The sequence below is a fragment of the Melanotaenia boesemani genome, chromosome 10 (assembly GCF_017639745.1).
Source record: "Melanotaenia boesemani isolate fMelBoe1 chromosome 10, fMelBoe1.pri, whole genome shotgun sequence".
In the NCBI taxonomy this organism is placed as follows: domain Eukaryota; kingdom Metazoa; phylum Chordata; class Actinopteri; order Atheriniformes; family Melanotaeniidae; genus Melanotaenia; species Melanotaenia boesemani.
Genome location: NC_055691.1, coordinates 29,963,138 through 29,985,158, shown reverse-complemented (window position 1 = coordinate 29,985,158; position 22,021 = coordinate 29,963,138). Strand labels below are relative to the sequence as shown.

At 42.3% G+C, this 22,021-nt stretch overlaps 1 protein-coding gene across 5 annotated transcripts in view; it reads left to right on the top strand.

Moving 5' to 3' along the window:
* LOC121647827 (genetic suppressor element 1-like) overlaps nucleotides 1–22,021 on the top strand; it is a 34,206-nt gene that overhangs the window by 5,568 nt on the left and 6,617 nt on the right. Inside the window, exons 1-6 of one of the 5 annotated variants that reach the window (XM_041997551.1) lie at nucleotides 9,373–9,486; nucleotides 17,357–17,536; nucleotides 18,605–18,804; nucleotides 20,443–20,609; nucleotides 20,708–20,914; nucleotides 21,337–21,492. In XM_041997551.1, coding sequence (XP_041853485.1) covers nucleotides 17,359–17,536; nucleotides 18,605–18,804; nucleotides 20,443–20,609; nucleotides 20,708–20,914; nucleotides 21,337–21,492 — 908 coding nt within the window. In that variant the 5' untranslated portion in view covers nucleotides 9,373–9,486; nucleotides 17,357–17,358. Of the gene's footprint in view, nucleotides 1–9,372; nucleotides 9,487–10,241; nucleotides 10,427–15,577; nucleotides 15,667–17,356; nucleotides 17,537–18,604; nucleotides 18,805–20,442; nucleotides 20,610–20,707; nucleotides 20,915–21,336; nucleotides 21,493–22,021 lie in introns of those variants that run through there. The other 4 variants (XM_041997549.1, XM_041997548.1, XM_041997553.1 and 1 more) reach the window with 4 other exon arrangements.

Below are 22,021 nucleotides of genomic sequence, written 5' to 3'. Positions count from 1 at the left end.
TTAGCGTACACTCTCTTCAAACATTACCCTCCAGTTATTTTTTTTCCTGCTTCCTTCTCCCTTCTTTTCTTTCTGTTTGGCTTTTTACTTCAGTGAAGATGCCAGGTAACCTCATATGTGTTGTAGAATCCAACTCTTTTGAGTTTTAATTTTAAATAGGCCATGATTTGTTGCGTGTGTACTGTATGTGTGTTTCAGTGGGCGGAGAAGCGGCTGGCACACAGTCAAGTCTGTGTGTTTGGCCATAATTCTTCTCTGTATATATGTGGGGTTTCTTTGTGTGCTCACGCAGGAGGCTGAAATGGGTGCTGCCTCAAAGGAAGCTGCTGTCAGGATCTCTTGTGTTGTTAATTGTGCGTGTGTGCATCTTTGTGTGCAGTCATGTGCGTGTTTGTGCTCACCAGCGTGTGCCGATGAAAACAGGGTCGTGATGCTCCACCTCAAGGGCACTGTTATTAATGAGATGAATAAAAGACCATGACAACAGCTTGATAACATGGAGGAGATAAAACTCACACGCACACACTCACCATGTGGAAGCTGGATGACGCTTTTGCCAAGAAAAAAGTACAAAGAATAAAAGTGGGGAAAAAAATCCATTATGTATTTTTTATGTTTTCTAACCCCCAGAGATGGAGAAAATCAACCCAAAGAAGGCGTATAAAAGAAAAGAAATGAATAAAACAGCATGTTTAGTAATGTCTCAACCAGAAAACAAACAAGTGAGCATAAAGCAAGACATCCTAATTGGTAAAAGAGCTGGTGTCACTAATGAGCTCTTAATTAACAGAGGATTCACTCAAAGCATGTGTGAAACAAGCAGCACACACGCTCAGACAAGCTATCGAGCTCTATCTGTGATGTTTACATTCATTTAGAACAAGCAAAAAGAGTTAGATCTCACATACACACACATTTACACACAAAAAAAGCACAAACACACACGTGCACACATGCATGCACATTGCACACACATACATGCAGCCTGTCTGCTCACTGAGCTGGGGAGATTGGATAAATGCCAGCAGATTTTGACCTGAGGTGATAACAACAGCTCATGCTAGCTCTCTCTTTTTCTACCACACACATAAACACACACACATACATACAAATACATGACATGCACATGCAGAGTATACATACACTAACACAGAGTAAAATTGTAATAAGCAGATGGCAGGAGGATTAGCCAAATGAAAAAAAAAAACAAAAAAAAAACAGCAGTTAAAATTTGCCAGCATTAATATCCTTTACAGGATAATGAACTCTTTAATACGTGAAGACACACACAAAAGCAAACATCTCTATACTTACATGTGAAAAATAAAGGGATACATGGATGCTCAGTCCTCTGCTCCTGCTGGTCCTGCACCATCTGCATGTTCATGAACCATGTCAAAACATAACTGATTGAAAGTGTACATGTGTGTGCAGCGAGCAAATGTGTGTGAAGGGATGAGCGTTCACAGAGAGCTGGTTAACAGCGGTTGGATGGCAGTTACCTTCAAAGAGGACAAGTATGTTTCGTAATGCAGATGCAGGTTTACACACACCTCCTTTTGTGTTGTGTGCAACCAGAGAGCGGGGTCCTGTCCCTCAAGCACACCACGGCACACAAGCACGATCAATGATGTCGCTTCACTGAAGAGCCTGTTGATTACCCATGGGCATGGCTCTGTCCGCCACCGGGCCTCACCATGTTAGCAGGTTCCAGTGAACCTGCATGTGTGACTGCTTCCACACAATCAAGCACACACTCAGATACTCAGATACAACACTCTCTTTTAACTCATTTGCCCTTCTCGTCTCTGCATTTATTTGTGTGTCAGCAGCAGTTAGCTTATTCTGAAAACAAGCAAGAACCACTAATAGATGCTGACTGTAAAGGTGCAGTAAAACCAAATGCTAAATCAACACTGACACAGATACTCTTTATCATTACATTTTGCATTCTGTCATCATGTGAGAGAAAGTGTATCAGGCTGCGCTGATTAGCTTCCAGTGGTCAGTGACATAAGCTAATGTCATCTGTCTTTTTTCTTCCCTATTGTTTTCTTTCAATCCTGCTTTTGCAAAATTAAGAGTTCCCCGTGGTTCAACGATGACATTAAGCCAGGTCTATTCACACTCTCTCCCTCTTCTACATCCTGTTTTTTTTTTACTGTGTCTCATTAATTTGATTACTAAGCGTTATCAGCCTTTCCACCTCTGGTCCCTCTTTTCTCACCGTCCCTAATGCTTGTCCCACGAGCAACCACCACCACTCCATCTCCACCTTCCACTGGAGGACTCAGAAGCTCAACTGCAGACCACTCTGCAGGATCAACTCCAGCTTCAGCCTTGTCTGTTGTGCTTCTTTTTATTTACTTTTTGTGACATCCATCCCAAAGTTGGAACAAAAATAACTTGATGGGGAGAGTACTTTTTTGTCCATCCAGCAACATTTTGTGTTCAAATGAGACAGACCTCCAGCAAGCTAGAAAATTTTTATTTTAAACGTGACTGGAGTGAATGGATCACCTGGACATTTTGTCACCTTGATCCTAGTTTTTTAAGTGCAAAACAACATCTACAAGGAAGAAGCCTTTAAGTCCTCAATGTTGATCTTCCACTGATCCTTCCTGTCTTAAAAGGTAAATTGTTTCACCTCTTAAGACAAAACAGCCTTGATTGTTTTATTTCTTTTGTCCATGCTTATAAGAAACAGTAAGTTTTGCCCAAGACAACAATAACCAGAAAGTTTTAATAAATATGTTAGATATTCTCACTTCAAATGACACATAAAGATACAATATGGTAACTACATCAGGAAACTGTTATTCTCCCACTTTGTGTTGCACATATCCAGTTGGTAACAAACGCTCTCACACATATAGAACTGGAACACAGTTAGAGGGCATGTGTTTCCTAATATGCAATCTCGTTCCACCTCTGGCTGCATTTGAATAATCTGCATAATGATGGTGACTATAATTGATAGTGCCCAGGTAAGGGATCATGTGCCTAAGTGGGAGATCATAATTACGTAAATAATTGGCATGACCATAGCAAGCTGCTGCTCTCTATCACCCATCTGGAGAGAGACAGAATGAGAAAATGGAGAGAAAAAGAGGACAGAGGAAAGAAAGGTTGGAAAACTGAAAAAAAGCAGTAATTCAAACAACATAATGGCAACGGATTGAAAGCTCCAGAACACCAAAATGCTCTTGAGCTGAGACTGTTTTGTCAGAGTTAACATCTCCATTACTATAATTGTGATGACATTAATATGACAGCAATCTGTCCCCCTTTTATACATCCGATCTCGAAAGACATCTTTATTTTCAAAGATTGCAGAAATGTAGTAGCGCTGAGATGCACGCGTGCCCACACGAGCGTGCACACGCCTGCCACTGTATCTGCTGCACAGATGGTAAAGGCAGCAGCCCCTTCACACAGACAAAGGGAAGGTAATTCTCTCTGCAGGATGTGAACAGAGCTGGAGCTGGAAAAGAGCAGCACACCACATCAACACTCCCCTCCCAGTTTCCTCGTCTCAGCCCCAGGCCAACAAACATCACAGGGGTAAACTGACAATGTGAGCGTGCACAAATGTGTGTGTGTGTGTGTGCTGCTAAAACAAGCTTGACGAGGAGAGACACGGAGAGTAAGAGGAGAGGGGAGAGAATGGCAAAAAGAGGGAGTGATAAAATGAAAAAGAGAGGGAGAGTGGAGAGAGGGAGGAGGTAATAAACAGGATTAGTGCTTATCTTTACAGCACTGTGTGTAAATGTGTGTGATTGTGTGTGCAAGTGTGAGTTTGTGTGTGTTTTGCCTGAGGAAGGAGTGACTGACTCCAGCATTACCTTTGCCAGTATGTCTCCATCCCCAGGTATCTGTCCTCTTAGGACTCCCTCTGCTTTGTGTGTGCTAGTACACATTGTACTCTGCATATGTATGTATTTACTGTATGTGTGTGCGTGCCTGTCATATTAAAGCCAGTTACTCTTTTTTGGTCTGTGAACTTTGAGGATGCGAGCTTATGTGTGCAGAGTTGAAATGAATTTGATCCAGAAATGTGTGAGATACTGGTAAATCTGTCCTGTGTGTGTTTGTGCACATTGTTGTAAAATTTGATAGAGAACGTGCTATTGTTTACTCTGTGTGTATGTGCGTGCAGCTGCCTGAAGATGTAGAGTGCACTCACCTCTTAGTTGCCTTTTCAGTTCATCTTCACTGCCTGAATTGCTGTTAAATCTCTCTACAGAGTGTGTGCACATGTAAGCCTATGTTTAAGTGTGTATGTATGAGAGAAACTGAATGCTCAGACAGTGGATTTAGTAGTTGTTATATTGCTTTTCCAGCCATGTAGCACCATTGTATGTGACAGTGTTTCTGTTTGTAATCTCCTACCTGACCAGAGCTAACGGGCTGCTTTAGTCTCTCACTTTTGCAGGATGGGGAAGTAGGAATACATTTAAATAATCAGGGTTTTGGGTTCATGGCTGATATTATGCTTCAATGCTTTTGTAAATGAGCATCTGTGTGTGTGTGTGTGTGTGTGTGTGTGTATGTTTATGCACAAATGAGTGCATCTGTTTTCAAAGACATCTGTGGATGTCTTGGTGGATTGTTTTCGCTATAAGTATCCGCAGCACTATTCCTTTCCTCACTAGAGATGAGTAGAAGGTTCATGTGCTTGTGTGTTTGTGTGGCTGCCTCTGCATACAAATGTGTGTATGCTTGCGTGTGTGATGGATAGTGGGCTTTATGAGAGAGGAATAGGCTAATGACCAGGTCTCCAGAGGTAGTAAGATTCCTGAAGCTATTACGGCTGGAGTTCATAATGGCTTCTGCACTTGGCTTTTTTTACATGCTGCTTAATGGGGGGATCCTACAGTCACCTCGCCAAGTGTAACCCACCCGGAGAATACACACCGCTGTGAGCCTTGACCCCAACTCTGCACATAAACACACACAAAAACAAGCAAGCGGCACGTTTTTGATCAGGAGATTTAGTTTCTTTTCCATGCACCTGCTGCTCACACACATGCACATGCACAAATTCGACTTTATCTTCTTTTTTTTTCTTTGTGGCACACACATACACACCCATGCAACCTGTATAGGTCACAAAGGATGTAGGTGAGACACCAACCTCAGAGAAAACTAAGAGTGTCTGCCTGCAGTGCACAGGCAAACCATAAATCATGTCAGGCTACACTAGTCTCAGCAGACACACACACTCTGCATAGACACGCACACACACACACACACACACACACACACACACACACACACACACACACACACACACACACACACACACACACACACACACACACACACACACACACCAAACATGCTCACTCCCTCTCTTTTCTCTTGTGTGGGTCTGAGTACAAGTGAAAGGGATTTGGGGATTATAGGGGGAGCCTCACTTCTTTCTTTTCTTCATCATTGCTTCCTTCAGTACTTGTTGTTTTCATAGAGAGAAAAGTAGGAAAGTAGTTAGCTACTAATCTGTGTGCATATGTGTGTATGTGCACGTGTGTCTGTTTTGTGTTTTTGCAGGTTACTGTGTGTTCTTCTTTCATCAGTAGCAGGCTAATGTGTGTACGCCTTTCATCGCTGATTGGATCTCAGGGAAAGACTTGAAGGAGACAGTTATTCGTTGAGGAAAACATCAAGGCTGTTTGGTGCAACCATATATCTGGTGTCTTGGAAAACCAAACGGAAGGCAGAAAGGAGAGGGCTAAAAATGAAAAGTGAGAAGGGAAAGAGGGATGGACAAGGTAGAGATCTGCACTCTGAAGCGCAAATTGATGCAAAGCAGCTGTTAAATAGCTGCAAAGTGGAGCAGCTGCTTGGGAGACAAGGAAAGAGGGATGGGAGATGAAGGGATGAACGATCAAGAAAGACACAGACAGAGAAGCCCTGGGGAGATGTTGGAATATTAGACTAAATGAAGCAGGCTGGGGGAGCTTATAGCGCATGATGACAGATGAGTGGTACAGAACAAACTTATGACTTGGTTCTTATAGTATTTTTTACAACAGTGATTATCTTGGAAGATTCTTGTATAATAAAACTCAGCTAACTCATCATTCTGACACAAGTGCTTTCCTCCTATAACACCAAGAACTTAGTGTTTTAAAAGTAAGATTGTTTAAACACTTTGGATTTAATGCTGTCAGAGGGAATATCTGCTAAACTGTATGATAAAAATCAAACAAATTCACAAGATTTATTCTTGAGCTGTAACTCCAGTCACTGGTTTGGCTTTATAGTTAGCTAGACATGAATATTTTTTAGAAATGGAAATTAAATAAAATTGTTTCTGATTAATGTTTAAGGAGCTACTTGTGTCAAACCCACAGAGAATTATCATCCTGTTCTGCTGTTGCCCTCGGCTCTGCAGAACATGTAGTTGTCATTCAAGTCATTGTTTAGGTTTGTAGCCAGCAGCTGTGCTCTTATCAACCTCGTCTCCAGCTGCAGAAACCAGCTAATGTATATTCTTTTCACTTAATTTGACGGTTAGAGTAAAGATACAGATAAGATGCACATGAAAGACCATGAATGTTCCTGTTATGCAGCATTTAGCCAATAGGCTACCCAGTTAACCCAGCAAGCAGCAAGCTTGAGTAAAAAGCTCTGATGCTACATACATACCAGCCCTGGAAGCAAAAAAATAGCAAGATTTAGCATTTTAAATTGTTATTTGATGAAAATCTAAACAATGTAAGAATGAAACCAAGAACATAAATGTGTATGGATGCTACTAGTGTTCAGTTTGTGAAGCGTAATAAATAGGAATGTGCTTATACCTGCAATTATCTAGCGTGACTTTCTAGGATATTGTGCCCGTTTGAGTATACAAAAGTTCCACCACATTGTATGCTGGCTCTGGTTCCTTATATACATTTTTCCTTTGCAGCTATTCCAGTGGCTTGTGAAAGCATTCACCCTGCTCTAACCACCTAACCATTGGCTTTTTTTGCCTGTTCTTCAAAGCAAAACTACTCCAGCTCCTTCAAGTTGAATGGGTTCTGCTGATATCAGCAATATTTAAGTCATGCAGCTGATTCTCAGTTGGACTGAAGTCTGGGTTTTGACTAGGCTGTTTAAACACATTCAAACATTTCCGGTAAAACATTTTAGTGTTGCTGTAGCAGTATGTCTATGGGTCATTATCCTACTGGTCACCATCCCTGTCTCATATCTCTGGAAGAGTAAATTAGGTTTTATACTTTTTAAAAATTTGTTCTCGAGAATTTCCCTGCATTTAATATATTTTCTCCTTCTCTCAATTCTTCCTAGTTTTCCAGTCTGTGCTAACGAAAAATGTCTCCACAGCATGATGCTGCCACCACCGTGCTTCACTGTGGGATGGTTAGTTTTGGATTTGCAGTGGACATAGTGTTACTTCATAGCCTAAAATTTCCATTTTAGTTTCTTTTGACCAAAACAGCTTCTTCCATATGTTTGTGAAGTCTCCTGCATACCTTTTGGGAACATTTCAGTGAACAGTTACTTTATTCTCACAAATCTTTAGTAAATCCCAGCTCTTTGGAGTGTAAAGCTTATAGTAGTCATATGGACAGATGCAGCAGTCTTTGGTGGAGGGCTGTCCAGTTCCTTCAGTTTCTCTTTGTTGCATCTCTGATTAATGCTGTTGTAGCCTGGTTTGTGGATTTTGGTGGATGACCCTCTCTAGGCAGGTTTGTTTGCTGCTACATTCTTACCATTTTGTGATGATAGATTTACATATGCTTTGTAGTGATGTTGCAGACTCTGGAGCCTTTCAGAACAGTTGTATATTTGCTGAGATTTTGCCACTTATTTTGCACACAATTAACCCCTTTTTGGATAAATATGTGACTTTTGAAGGTAACTGGTAGCTCCAGAACTTAATGGGCTTCATAGCAAAGGGTATGAAAACATATACACATACCACTTTTAGCATCTTTTTTTCTTTTTCTTTTCTTTTTTTTCTTTTTTTTTTGGCATATAATTTCCCCCAAAATAAATTTAAATTACAGATTGCAATGGAAAAAAGTATTTTAAAACATTTTCAAAAGTAAATGCTAATGAACTAGTTTTTAATAATCAAAATATCAAAAGTCTTTTTTCACTTTTCAATGATTCTTTGTACTATTGGATGTGTGCCTCAAGTTATCCAGTTAAAAAAACTCCAAACTTTCACCTTAAACCCAGGTTTTCTGGCAGTGTGTTATACGATTTGGACTTTTATGATTCCTCTAATATATTCACTGCTTCTTGGATGTGATGTAATAGAGCAGCCTCCATGTTTTATGTCTTATGCTGGTATGTTTACATACCAGATTTTGTCTCAACTAAACGGATACACTGCATTTCCAACAAGTTCCTGAATGCAGCTATAATTAAAAATGGTCTGCAGTTATTTTGCCCTTCATCTTTTAACCATTGTTAAGCTTTAGAGAGTGCTTATAAGGTGTTTTATCCAAGCTCCCATTGATATATAGGGTGTTGTGCACATATGATAATTGGGACAACCTGCTGAACTGCCTGAGATACAGCCATTCAATATCAGCCAAACCTCTGCTTTGGTCTAATGAGTTCATAAAATATCAGCCAAAAAAGACCATTGCTTTTTAGGAGTAGTGTTGTCTTGCCTTTTTGTGCCTCTTCTGTCAGTACAGGCTAAAACCACCACTACATATTTCTCCAGAGGCTCCTTAGATATCAAGTATGTTTTTTTTAACAGTACAAAGAAACCTTCACAGACCTTTTTTTTTTTTTACCCTTTTCTTCTTGAGTTTCTTAGAATCATCTTTACTCATTTAGATAAATAGAAAAGGTGTTTGTCTGTATTTCTTTTACTTAAATAATGCTTTGGACACATATTTCTGTTTATACAGTTTACATTATAAATAATTTATAGTGCTTAAGCTTGTTCCACTGTTAAATGCTGCTATTATTTTTTCATGATGTCTGAGTATTGTTTTTATATATATAAAAAAAGACATAGATATCACATTAATATTACTGATGTTAATCATGGTGCTAGTTATTATTAGCAGCTGCAGCTGCTGTATACTAGTCTTATTACTAATTAGTTAAATAAGCCTGTTAGTGCTTCTCTGTTGCGGTGTAACAGCAGGTGGAGCTGACTTGAACAGATCAGATTGTCTCCTGTGGACAGTAAACATGTCCAGGCTGTGAGGTATCTGCAGCGTGGGGCCACATCTTCCATCCCTCCATCTCTCCATCCCTCCATCTCTACGTCTCTCCAGGGAGAATCAGTGGAGCAGGTGCTCGCCTCCTCCTCCTCCCTCTCATTCCCCTCCCTTCTCATACCCCGCCTCCCCCCGTCTCCCTCTCAGAGGACAGTTAATGAGTTGTCCTTCTCCTCTTCACATCTCCACACCGTGTATACTATCGGAGACATCAAACAGAGTGTCACTGCATTTATTTAAGTCAGGATGCTTGGTATTCGTGGATTGTCTGTTTGGTGAGGCGGTAAGTTGTGTGTTTTCTGTTGTTTTAGCACAAATGTCTTTGTTTGCTTTGTTGTTAGTGAAGGGAATTCATTTAAGCCCGGATGTGGCTTTTTCACTAGTGGTGCTGAGTGGTATTGTTCTGGGGAAATGATTAAACAATCTTAAGACTTGAGTTGGTGTGGTCATTAGTGCGCCTGTTTACTTTATTGCTGTCTTATTTAACTGAGTTGTGTGTGTACAAGTTTCGCTTTGACGTATGTCTCGTCTTCAGTTTTAATCTCGTTTGTCAAACGGATTTTTAAAAATGAAGCCGGAGCTATTTTTACACCAAGTGCAGGAGGCTTTAATAACTGAGATGGGACGTGTGTGATAATCAGCATGTAAACGAACTGGTTCAGCTTGACAGACAGTGTGAAGACAGCGGAAATAAAACAGAATGTGGTTTCCTGCTTTTAAATAAAGCCTTATTTTAGGGCAACAAATTGAGATATGCAGTTAAATGTACTAGGCGAAGCAAAGAAAATTAAACAGCTTTCAATGGATCGTTAATAACATAAAAAATAAAAAAATGTTTTACCCCATATTTTCCCGGAAAAGAGCAGTGCACTTTATTATGAAGTTCTGCTGGTCCACTTCCTGTTTAGCCCAGTTAATTATTTGCTGCTTGATGCAGTCTTGGTGTTGGTGGGTGGGGTGGGGGGGTCGTCTTCTTGTCAAACTTGTCAGTGATCAAACACGGCTCCTGTTTGCTCTTGGTAAACTTCATGCACAGGAGTAGAGGCCCAAAACACAACAGTGTGTGTCACCCAGTCTCCTCATGACGGTTCGTCTCACAGCACCCATGGGAGACAGAGGAGTCGCTCTTTAATCCGGGACCTTTAACAGCAACTGTATTGTTCTGCTGAGATAGATGCCGCCGGGCGCATTAGCAGCAGTCAAGCGGATCCCGTCGCTTTTGTGTGTGTACACAACCCGCAGGTGGAGTTCAGCACACACACATGCGCTCCATGCACCATGTGCTGCTCCTGACCTGCCGTAGACCAGCTGCTCAGCAGGGGTTACTGAGTAAACCTCCAATCTCTTTAATTACCTCCTTCTCATGTAGAAGCTGTAAACTCAGGCTTCACTGCTCATGGCTTCAGTTCACCTCATCAGTGTTTCTCTTTCCTTAGACTAGAAAAAAGTATCTTATTGGCTAGTGAATGTGGACAAGCACTGACCACTATGCTTCTCTACTAGTATGTTTACCTTTTAACTAGTAATTAAATAATAACTACCGTATATTCATCATCAGTGTTCTAGCTCAACTCTTTTAAAAATAAGAATTTGCTGCTTTTATTTAATATAATTTGAAGTTTGACATGCTTGCACCTGGACTTGTCTCTGGATTGACGGTCGCCTTAAAGACAGGAAAAATATGATAGTGATTCCTCTTTAGAAGCGAAAGCCAAGCCAATAAATGGTCTGTTTGCAAAAAAGAAAAGAAAGAAAAAAACTACCATATTGAATTTCATGAATCGTAGTGAAGTGCTGGCAAAGGATCAGATCACATTTTGCATTATTTTTCATTATGTTCCAGTGATTAATCGAGAAAATAGATCCTTCTTAATCCCAGAAACAACATTTGACTACATAATCTGACTTAAGGGCCATTTGGTATTGTTCTGTAGCTCATAGAACAAACAGTCAAAAGCAGGTACTCAAGCTGCCTGCAGAGGACAGGTGACAACTGTAACATCCGCAAAGTCTGCACTGCTTTGTTGTTATTTGTACAGGGATAATATGTGTGGAAATAGTCCATAAAATCCATTAAACCTAACTTTCTCAGAGCTAGCCAGCAGTATAAGCTCTGCTCTGACTGCCAGCAGCCTCCTATATGCTCTTCTTTCAACATTCACGTGTTGTTTGGTGATAGTTGTTTGCATGCCCTCTTGTAGCACACACCTCAATTGCACATTGTGTTTTATACTTACACAGCACCTGCCTGACTGGAAAATTTTTGTGCATCTGTTAGCCTGTGTGTCAGCATACACCTCATGTTTGCTCAGATGGTCGAGGTCTAGCCACAGTGGTGTCGGCACCTGGCGATCTGAGGCTGTTAACCGTCTGACACAAACCTCTGAATAATCACACACATGCACACACGCTAAATAAAAACCTGCCGGCAGCAGTGGGATGCAGCCGGGTAGCATCACCAAGTGAGACACAGCAGGACTGACTTGCCTCAGATTGTTTTATCTTTTTGCATCATCTCCGTATCAGAGAGGCGAGACTGAGCCACTCTTTGCAGAAGAGATCGATGACACAAAGGGGTAAAAAAAAAAACTGAACTGTAGATGATGTGATGGGAGAAGCTGGTGAGTTAGTGGTTGGAGACTGAAAAAGAGATAGTGAGGAGAAAATGACAAGACAAAGAAATGATGACACAGACAAACAGAGAAAAGTGTGAGGTGTCCCAGAACAGGTGCTATTTTTATCTTCATTCTGCAACTGAAAGACAGTGACAAGATGCTTGTAGACAAGTACAATGATTAGAGAAACTGAGAGGGGGTCACTGAGAGAGGAATGATGCCCTGCAGTCAGGAGGAGGTGGTGGGGAGAGAACTCAAAAAGAAAAGAAGAGATGAAGAGCTTTTCAATTGTAGTCATGCTGTGTTTGCTCACAGCCCACAATTCAGCTCTAAGCTGTGGCGGTGATAATTTATAGACCTTTCACTAACATCTTGACTCTGTTATGATTGCACAGTAAACATGACTCTACTTGGGCTAGCCGACTTATGCTCTTCCCATACCTCCTCCGTACTTGCTGCGTGCCACCCCTCTCTGCTCCAGTGTGTTTGTGGATCTGCTTCCTGTTTTATTTTTGTCTTCATTTTCTGCTGGACGTGTTGGTTATTACAGTATGTGGTTTTTCTGCTCCATTTATCCCAGAACTATAAATGCATGCTGGCTGTTTGGTCCCCTGGGGTCACATGCATACGTTCTGTGACGCACAAACGCCTGAATCCTGAGTCAGCTAATTGTGCTTGTGCCCATCTTTGCATGTATTAGTGCAGACAGTGTGCATATGTTTGTCTTGGTCCATGTCACTACTGTTTTTCTGTCTTTTTTCATGATTTGTGTGCCATTCTTGGGAGTGTGTGAGATCTCAGAGTGGGAGAGTGTGTTCATTGTTTATGGATCGTAAGGATGTGTTAAGTGTTTCTGTGCAAGCTGCAGAGCTACTAAAGCCATTTAGAAGCCCCTGGAGTAACCCAGGAGACTGCTGTGTTGACGCCACTCTGACTGCTATTACAGACAAGTTTAAGAGGCAGTAAAACATTTGGCTACTTTCGCTCTCGCTCTCTCTCTCTCTCTCTCTCTCTCTCTCTCTCTCTCTCTCTCTCTCTCTCTCTCTCTCTCTCTCTCTCTCATGTGTGTGTGTTTGTGCTGTGCGCTTGTTAGAAGAATTTGTAAAAGTCTGGAAGTAGTAGTAGCCATTGACGTGATAGGCATCAACTGCAGGAACAAGGACGGAAATTTAAAGCTTAAATAGAGCATATTTTGTGTATGTGTGTGTGCATGTGTTTGTGCACGCTCATTACTGGTCTGTCAGGCAACCGTTTGTAAACAAAAAGTGAGGATAGTCAATGTAATGTCTAAGTGTTGACATAGTAGCCACAGAGGAACACACACACTCAGACATACCAATGTGATGAGGGTTAATGAGTAGGTAGTGTGTTACAACCTCTTCTTCCACCCTAATGACCTATCCCTGCTTACACACAGACGAACACACACATTGTGCTTTTCTTAATGAGCTGACGGGGCAGAGCAGGTCCTCCCCTGCTGTCCTTTCAGTCCCCCTGAGTCAAGTGTGTTTTCTGTCTGTGTGTGAGGAAGCGAAAGTAAAAAAAGAAGAGAGTGAGAGACACACAAAGAGAGGTGTTAAAGATACAAGCTTCGACATGTCCTGCATCACTTGCATCATGCTGAGCAGAATGTGACTGCGAATGTGGGTGTGTTTGTGTATGGGTGAATGGAGGCGCGGTTGGACATAATTTCCATTTTGGCAAAGCTGAGGGAAGTTTTACTAGTTTGTGGCGCTGGGTTAATTTTAGATGTACCACTGTCTGCAGAGTGATTTGGTCGATGTATGACTAGTCAGTTAGTCCAGAGTAAAAATACTGGAAAAACAGATTGCCACAACTTTATCCGCAGACATAAATAACCGCCTGGCTTTTTCTGATTGTGCCACCATCAGAGACCACATTTGTATCACAGTGACTGCAAAACAGGATGAAGAACAAGGACCAGACTCAATAAGTGTTAACAGTGTCAGTACAGCTTTGTTAATACATGAAATATTCTGCATGCACACTAACATACAAATTGGGTTTCTGATGTATGTATCTGAGATTTCACCTGTTGGTTTATAGACTGTTGCACAGGGGGTGATTTTAAAGGTTTTATTTGGGCCTCTTCTTATTAGTTTGTCCTTATTGGTCGGCTTTAGGATACCAGTGGAGTGTCTAAAATGACTAATGAATGACTAAAAGCATTTTTTTACATAAAATGTATTGTGTAGTATCACAAAGTGACCTAATTTCTTAAGATTGACCTTGTGAGAGCCACACTTGTGTTTTTTTTTTTTTTAATTGCTTGTGTTGCGGAAGGGTTAAGCCTGGCAGAATCCATAACACTGACTGATTGACAACTCGTCGTTCATAAAACAAGGATTTGTCAGTCATAAAGTCGCCTTGCTTCTCACCTGCTTTGAGACTGTCTCTCGTATGAACACACCTTGAACTCAAAGTTACTGTTCACATGTTTGCTCAAACTGTAGGGTCTGCTCATTAATATGCAAACAATGCATTTAGCTGTGCAAATTGAGTACTGCTGGTTTCTCTTTCTTCATCTTTTCTTTACTAGATTTGACTGTTACACACACACTCAACAAAATCTGACCAGAGGTCACAAATGTAGATAATGGGAGAGCCTTCCTTACAAGATGGCTCTCCTGTCCTAGCATGCAGCACAGTGTGACAAATCTTCACTTCTCTACAGACTTGTTTTTGCATCCAGTGGACACGCCCCCTGCTGGCCGTTTAAAGCAATGCTGGTTTAATACACATCTTCATTGGCTTAATTTTTCAGAGCTCAAGGTTAAATCCTATATAAACAATGTCTCCCGCTTATTCTTTTATATTGATTTTGTCATATTATGCCTGCATCACCTTTAGATTATTATTATTATTATTATTATTATTTTGTTATTATTATTATTGTTAGTAACAAGTTTGTGTTTTTTGAGTCTAAAGTTAAACCTTTAGGTAACAACAGGCTTTTGAGATGCTGCTATTCCCAGGTCAACTTCACATTTTCTGCCCCAGTATTACTTTGAACATCAGAGATGTTTCTTTCTTCTTCTTCCTCTGCCTCCACCCTACTGTGTTATGATGCAATGAGCTTTACCGCCTCACAGCCAGCACCGCTAGCAAGGCCTTCCAGGCATGTTTACTTATTCACTCATCACTTTTAAAAGAAGATTCCTAGAGGGAGTTAAATTTCTTAATTTGTGCTCGGGACTGTCGTGCATTTCATCCTACATCCCCCCTGCTGTCGAGGTCATCGGTCAGAGGTGAACGGTGAAAGGTCACTGTAAAACCCACCCCCACCATAGCCCACCCCAACCCCCCATGTCTCAAAGCAGATAGAGCTGACTAAAACGGAGACAGAGTGATGGATGAAGGGTTAACACTACCTCCTACCACACACACACACACACACACATACACACACGCATGGAACTCTCCCTCTCCGTCATCACCCTCCACCTCCTCCCTCTAACCCCCCCCCAAGCCAGCCACCACCAGCTCTCCCTGGAGCCCGAGCCAAAAGAATGAAGAAAGAAAAGGAAAGACAGACAAACAGAAAGACAGAGAGGGGATGGCTGAAGAGAGAAAATGGAAAGATAAAAAGAGTGACGGAGTGGGGATGAGTAGGAGGAGGTAGGATGGAGAGGTTGATAGATGAAGAGGGAGGGCATGGGGGTGGAGGGTGGAAGATAAAGTTGAGGAGGAGGAAGAGGAGGAGGGGAGGTGGATAGAAAAGAGGTCACGTGACCATGTAGCAGCTGCAAGGCTGAGAGGGGGAGAGTGAAAGAGTCTCACACAGGAGCAGAAAGACGGCGAGCAGGAGGAGAACAGTGAGCGGGAGGGTGAGTGTTTGCATGTTTGAATTATGTGCATATGCACACTTCAGCGTATGTGTATTTACTCGAGCTTGTTAATGACGTGGCTAAATATCAAAGGAATCGTGTGAGAAAAGATTGCAAAAAGAAGGAAGGGAGAAAACAAGGGACAGAGAGGAGATTATGTGTGTTTGCTTTTGTCAAATAAGCTCCAGAGTGCTGAGATAAACGTGAAAGAAAGGGAGAGGAGAAGCGAGGAGGAAAGAGTGAGAGTGAAGAGAGGAGGGAGGAAGAGGAGCCGATAGAAACTGTCTTATCATCTCTCCCTTGACTGCTGGGCTCAGCAGTCACACACACACACACACACACACACACACACACACACACACACACACACACACACACACACACACACACACACACACACACACACATACACAGAGCTTGTCAGGATCTTTTACTCTCTTCATCTCTTCCATCACTGATTTACAGTTTCAGTTTCAATTTGCTTTTTGCCATGTTAAAATGTGAGTTTAGCCACAGAAGTGAACATAAAGAAAATTTACGACACAAGATTATAGAGAAACAGATCCTGTGAGATCAGATGAGTGAACAGGAGAGAAAACAATCATGTCAGGAGTTGCAGGAAGCCGTATACATTATATCAGCAAACCCCTCTTCCTTTCCACTTCATGTCTACTTAGTGTCCAAGATTTGTCCACTTGCTCCTTCATACATCTGCTCTAACCCTGTTTGCCACCCTGCAGCTTCCTGTGTGTGTTTCTGCTCACATGTTTGGCAGGTAGAAGGTAAAATCTACCTGACATCTGTAAATATGAGATTTCTGATTCTTGCAGCTCTGACACCTGACTGTCCTTTTTGCTTATCAACGTTGCCGGTGGAATGAGCACAACACTCAATAATCATGTTCAGTGTGGCACACATGAATTTTTCATGAGTGTGTTTGCTGCTTTAGCTCTTTGTCTGCTTGTTTTGTGGTTTATGTGTGTATGCTTTAAAGGTGTTTGTGTGGGTGTGTGTTGTACTGGTAATGAGGTCATTGCTGTAGCAGGCGGCGGGGGGGCTGCTGGCTAATTCCAGCTGTAATTAACATTAGTGGGTCAGTATTAGGGTAAAGGGTGAAGACAAAGGTTATGCTAACCATGTTTGCTCTTTCTGTGTCTGCTGCCCGGTTGATCGATGGCTTTTACAGTTATGTGTCTTCCTGTATGTCGGTTTATCTGTGTGTGTTCACGCTTGCGTCTGTGAGAGTGAAAGGCTGCTGCAATACTTAATAAGACTTTCGTGTATACGCTCCTGGGGTCTTAAGACGTGTCGGCTGGCTCCCTTGAGGAAATGGACATGGGTGCGCTCATGTGTGTGATTTGCTATTAGGGTCAGCACTCTATTTGACACAGCTCTACTCCTTCCACTATATCTGTGGTGAAGCTGACCCACTCACATACACTCACTATCATGCACAGACACAAAGACTCAAATACACACTTCCAGTTGAGTTTCATTCATTCAATATAAATAAGACACCAACTGTGTTCAGAAACAGGTATTTTGTACACGCTGACACAAAATTCCTTCATAAGACTCCAGTTACCGAAGTTCTCAGTTGACAGAAACATCGCATGGTTGTCAGTGTTTTATGTAGCAACATCAAATATTTACCCCCCCCCCCTTACATCTTTCTTACCATTCTCCTCAGGTATGAACCATGAATCCAATAAATCACCATCATTAGGAATGGTCTCCACGGCAACCCGCACCACGGCTACAGTCAGTCCCCTCAGCCCACTAACCAATGGGAACGCAGTTACCCAGTCTGCAAATTCTGGATTCGCTGCTGCTCTGCGTAAACTGGCCAAACAGGCCGAAGATCCCAGAGGTGAGCAGTGATCTAACCACCCCAAAACCAAATCTTTGAAACTTAAAGCAGCCCCGAACACACACACACACATATTTATGACTCTTCTTCATTGGTCGCACCCAAAAAACAGCCACCTTTGTCAACCATTTCGACACTACAATGTGGTAGGTGATGGATTTCTTTTACCTTAGGTTTCTGTTCTTTGTGCCAAGCTCAACTAACTGGCTTAGCACACTGACATGAAAATGGCATCAATCTTCTTATGTAACTCTCCAAGCACAAAGCAATCTCTTTAAGGTGTGAATGAGGTGTTAATGACTGAAAATATCTAATTTTACAAACCAAAGTTTTGCTTTATGCATTAATGTGTACTATTTAAAGGCTCTTTGGTTGTGTGTATGTGTGTCTTCGCTCAGCTCTCTGGTGGCCTAATGAAGGGACTGGATAAGAGCTGACCTACTCTAACCTCTCCCTTTCCGTTTCTTCCCTCATTCACTTCCATTCATCTCCTAATTATGAGAATCTAATTACAGCCAATTATAACAAGCTATCTGTCTGTTCCCGGCTCTCCATCACCATCATGGCTTCTCTCTTTGTATCTCCGCATGAACACATCCACTCCTACCTTCTCTCCATCTCAGTAGTTCCTCTGTCTCTGAGTGTGCTTGTGTTTTGGTGTGTAGTGTTACAGTAACAGAGTAATGCCAGTTTCATCACATTTAACACCTCGCCTTCACTGTCACACCCCAGCCCTTTTTTTTAACACATTTATTTATATGACATCCTCTTTTTTCATATCAGATTTTTGTCCTTGTCCTTGTAACACTTTATCTAATTCTCACAACTCATGTTTTTATGGATTTATTTTACTTCCTGTATCTATTTTTTTTTTCCTTTTTCCACTTTTCTTTATTTCAAAGTCAAATTTAACCAGGGTTGTTTTCCATCATAACAACTGAATCACTGGTCAGCTTATCACATACATAAAAAAGTTTCTTTTGATGTACTGTCTGTCTGATGGTTGATCCAGAAAGCTTTTTAATCTGATCATTTTTCCCACTTTCTTGCTGTCATTCAATCCTTCAGGTTCTACTCTCAGCGGTGAGTCATCTCCAGTCTCCTCCCCGGCCACCTGCCACAGCTCACCAGTCACCACACCTAAGCGAGGCTCAGTAGGGCCCCTCCTGGGCCAGAACAGGGGTCACGGTGTCCCTAGCACTACTCCAGTGGTCACCATTGCCCCCACCAAGACCAGTAACGGCTTGTGGAGGGCAGAGGGACGACAGGTAAGACATGCTGTTTGTCAAACACTTGCTGGTGCACCAGACAAGTCTGAGATGAGACATCTGCTGTTATCTCTCTGTGCATTTGTACTTTTTGCTCTGCTGTCTTGCTGCTCTTTCTGTGCCATCCTCTTTCTCTGAGCACAGATGAGTGCTCTGTCTCTCTGTGTCCTTTTATCACTTAGCTGCTGCTCCATTAAAGAAATAGTCCTAGTGCTTGTCAACATCCAAATGTCAAAACCAGCCATTCAACCATTCCTGTCTTCATTTATGCTTCCTGCTCTCTTCATCTTGTCTCACTCTTTCATTTTCATACTGTTCTGCCTCATCTTCCCTCCTCCAGCTAATCAGTCTGTTTGTAAAGGAGCACTGGAGGCTGCAGAGACTGGCACCAATTGTGTTCAGCTTCCTGCAGTGTTTGTGTGTATGTATGCATGCTCATGTGTGTGTGCATGTGTGTGTGTACTTGACCCTTCACCACAAAAGACTTAGGGTTATGCGAGGGATGTGTGTGTGTGTGCTTGTGTTTGCTTGTGGGTGTGTGAGTGAATTTAAGCTGGGGCAAGGAACCAGGCCCCTCACACAATGCCGAGGTTAGCCCCCACAGTAGCCACTTCCCCCTGGATCAGAGCTGCCTTTCTCCCCCTTCACAAAGAGCACTCTGTGGCTCTGCCTGCCTGGGGCTCCCATTCAGACATTCAGAGAGAGAGAAGGAGGGAGGGAGGCAGGAAAACATAGAATAGGATGTTAAGAAATGAGGGGAGGGGAGGAAGAATGAAAAGGAGAGCACCAGAGATGGGGCTCAAAAAGCTTTGCGTACATTCAATTTCAGCAGCATAAACACACCGTGCGTGTTTGTAGCTGCTTTTATGAAGGCTGTTGGCTGTCTGCAGGGTCAGAGGTCGAGGAATGTGATGGCTGCTGTCCAGACTCGCTGTGTGTTGCCTTACCCTCTCATCTTCAACCAGTGGAGATTTGCTAGATGATACTGAGTGAGAGAGGATGGCTCGTCACTGGTTTGAATCTGCTTTCCATGAATGACATATCCAAAACTATTCAAACATATTCAAAGCACAACTATTTTGCTGCAAATCATGTGTAGGTAGCAGACCATGTGTTGCTGAGAGAGGTCATTTGTTTATGGTCAGCCCAACCTGTATTGTCGGATGTTGCTGTAGCAACAATATATGACACATTAGTGGATATATGTGTCTTGTGTTCACATGCTTAAGGCTATTTAATCTCTATACCCAACATCCAACATCCATATGCATATAGACATTTTTCAATATATTTGTATTTATATTTTTTAAATTTTTTTAGAGTAGGGGGTGGTGGAGCGTTGATAATTTTAAATTTTCTGGCATCTTCTCCAAGCTCAGAGTGGGAGCGATGAAGGAGAGAGCAGTTGGCCAGATATTAGGATCATCTGTCCACTATGATCTTGACCTGTTGTGACATATCAGACCCACTTTTCCACTCCAGTGATCTACCGGATGCAGCTCGGAGGTTTTTACCCAGGCACCCCATCTCATTGCTCACCCTTTGTGCTCATTTTTGGATCTTGCACACAAACCTCATGAATACACATAGTAATCACTAATCTCAATCTATTTGCATGTCTGTCTGAATCTTCGTCAGGTTGAGCCGAGCGTTCAGGGGCTCAGCAGGGAGCGAGTGGGAGCTGAGAACAGCCAGCCGCAGCAGGATAAGAGGACGCCGCCCATTGTTTCACCTCACCCACTGGCTCACTCCTTCGGCCACACCCCCAGCAGCATCATGCAAGACCCCCGGATACATAGCATAAGGTGAGTGAGGCACATGCATATATAGCTGGTGTGGATGTATGTGTCTTCATACAGCTCTCATTTGAATCTTTAATGGTTTTATTATGCTTGTTCTGCAGTTTGCCTGGGCAGATGCACCCTGTGGTTCCCTCAGGCGCTGTTCCAGAGGAATATCTGAGAGCTCTCCGGCCCTTCCCCACCTCAGACGATCTCAGACTGACCTCTTTGCCCCTGAGTCTCGACCCCGCTGCTGCTGCTGCCCATGCTGCTGCCGCCGCTGCTTTCTATCATCCTGCCTACCTCCATCATCCTCTGTCCTTACAAAGGTAACAATATCAAACTCTGTCAAGTGGGACCCTGAACAAAAATTAAATAAAGAACCACCCACACAATTACTGTTTATTTATCAAATCATAATGTTTTTAGGAAAATGCTGCAGATACATTTGTAATACCCACCTGCCATTTTTAAAGATCTAAGCAAACAGTATTTAAAGCATAAAATGTTTACACAAACATTTTTAAAGGAGTGAATAGATTACACTTAAAAGCAAAAGCAAGGAAAAAAATGAGTTAGCTGAGTCCTGATCAATCAAAATTACGAAACCCTTTCTGGAAATCTTGTTTGCTGTCTACTCTTAGCAAAAGAGGACCATCTAATAGTGCAGCACTGTACAGGTTAAAAGCAAGGCTCCGCAATGGTATGGAGGTGTTTCAGTGTGTGATGGAGGTGTTTTTTTTGTCAACAGGATGGAGGAATCCTTGTGTCTTTCTACACTGCGGTCGCAGTTTTACTCTGTGCCTGCAGGAGGTGCCTTCCCTCCTCTTCACCCCTCTGCTCTGCACTTACATCTACCAGGAGGCCGCTACCCTGGGGAGGTGAACCACACAGCTTTGTCTGAGAGGTAAATTTCTTTCTCTTTCTTTCTTTCTTTCTTTCTTTCTTTCTTCTGCAGGGCTTCGTAATCTCTCACTGCAGGGTAAGCACAGGTTGCTGAGTGTGTGTGATATTTTTAGCACACACCCCACAGTGCCTCCTATACACTCATCACACACACATGCCCACTGCACACCTATGCACAGCCAGTGCATGCATAAAATCTCAGACACATACACAGATGGGAGTATTATTTTACTCCCTGTGTGCCGTTTTCTCTTAGTGCATTGAGCTCCTTTCTCACTTTGACAGTGCACATTGTTTCCCTCTGGCATAATTCACAGGGGGAATGTTTGTGTTTGAAATGGATGGTATTTATCATCTGGTTCTGTAATAGCTTCAACATATCTTGTAGGTTTGTTTGTGTGGTATTGATTGCTGGTGAATGTGTGCTGTTGGGTGTGCATATGTGTGTTTTGTCATTTTCCTGTGGATACCTATTAAGTGTTCGTCTGCTCTAGCTCAGTCATGCTGTGTATGGATTATTTTCCTTGTGG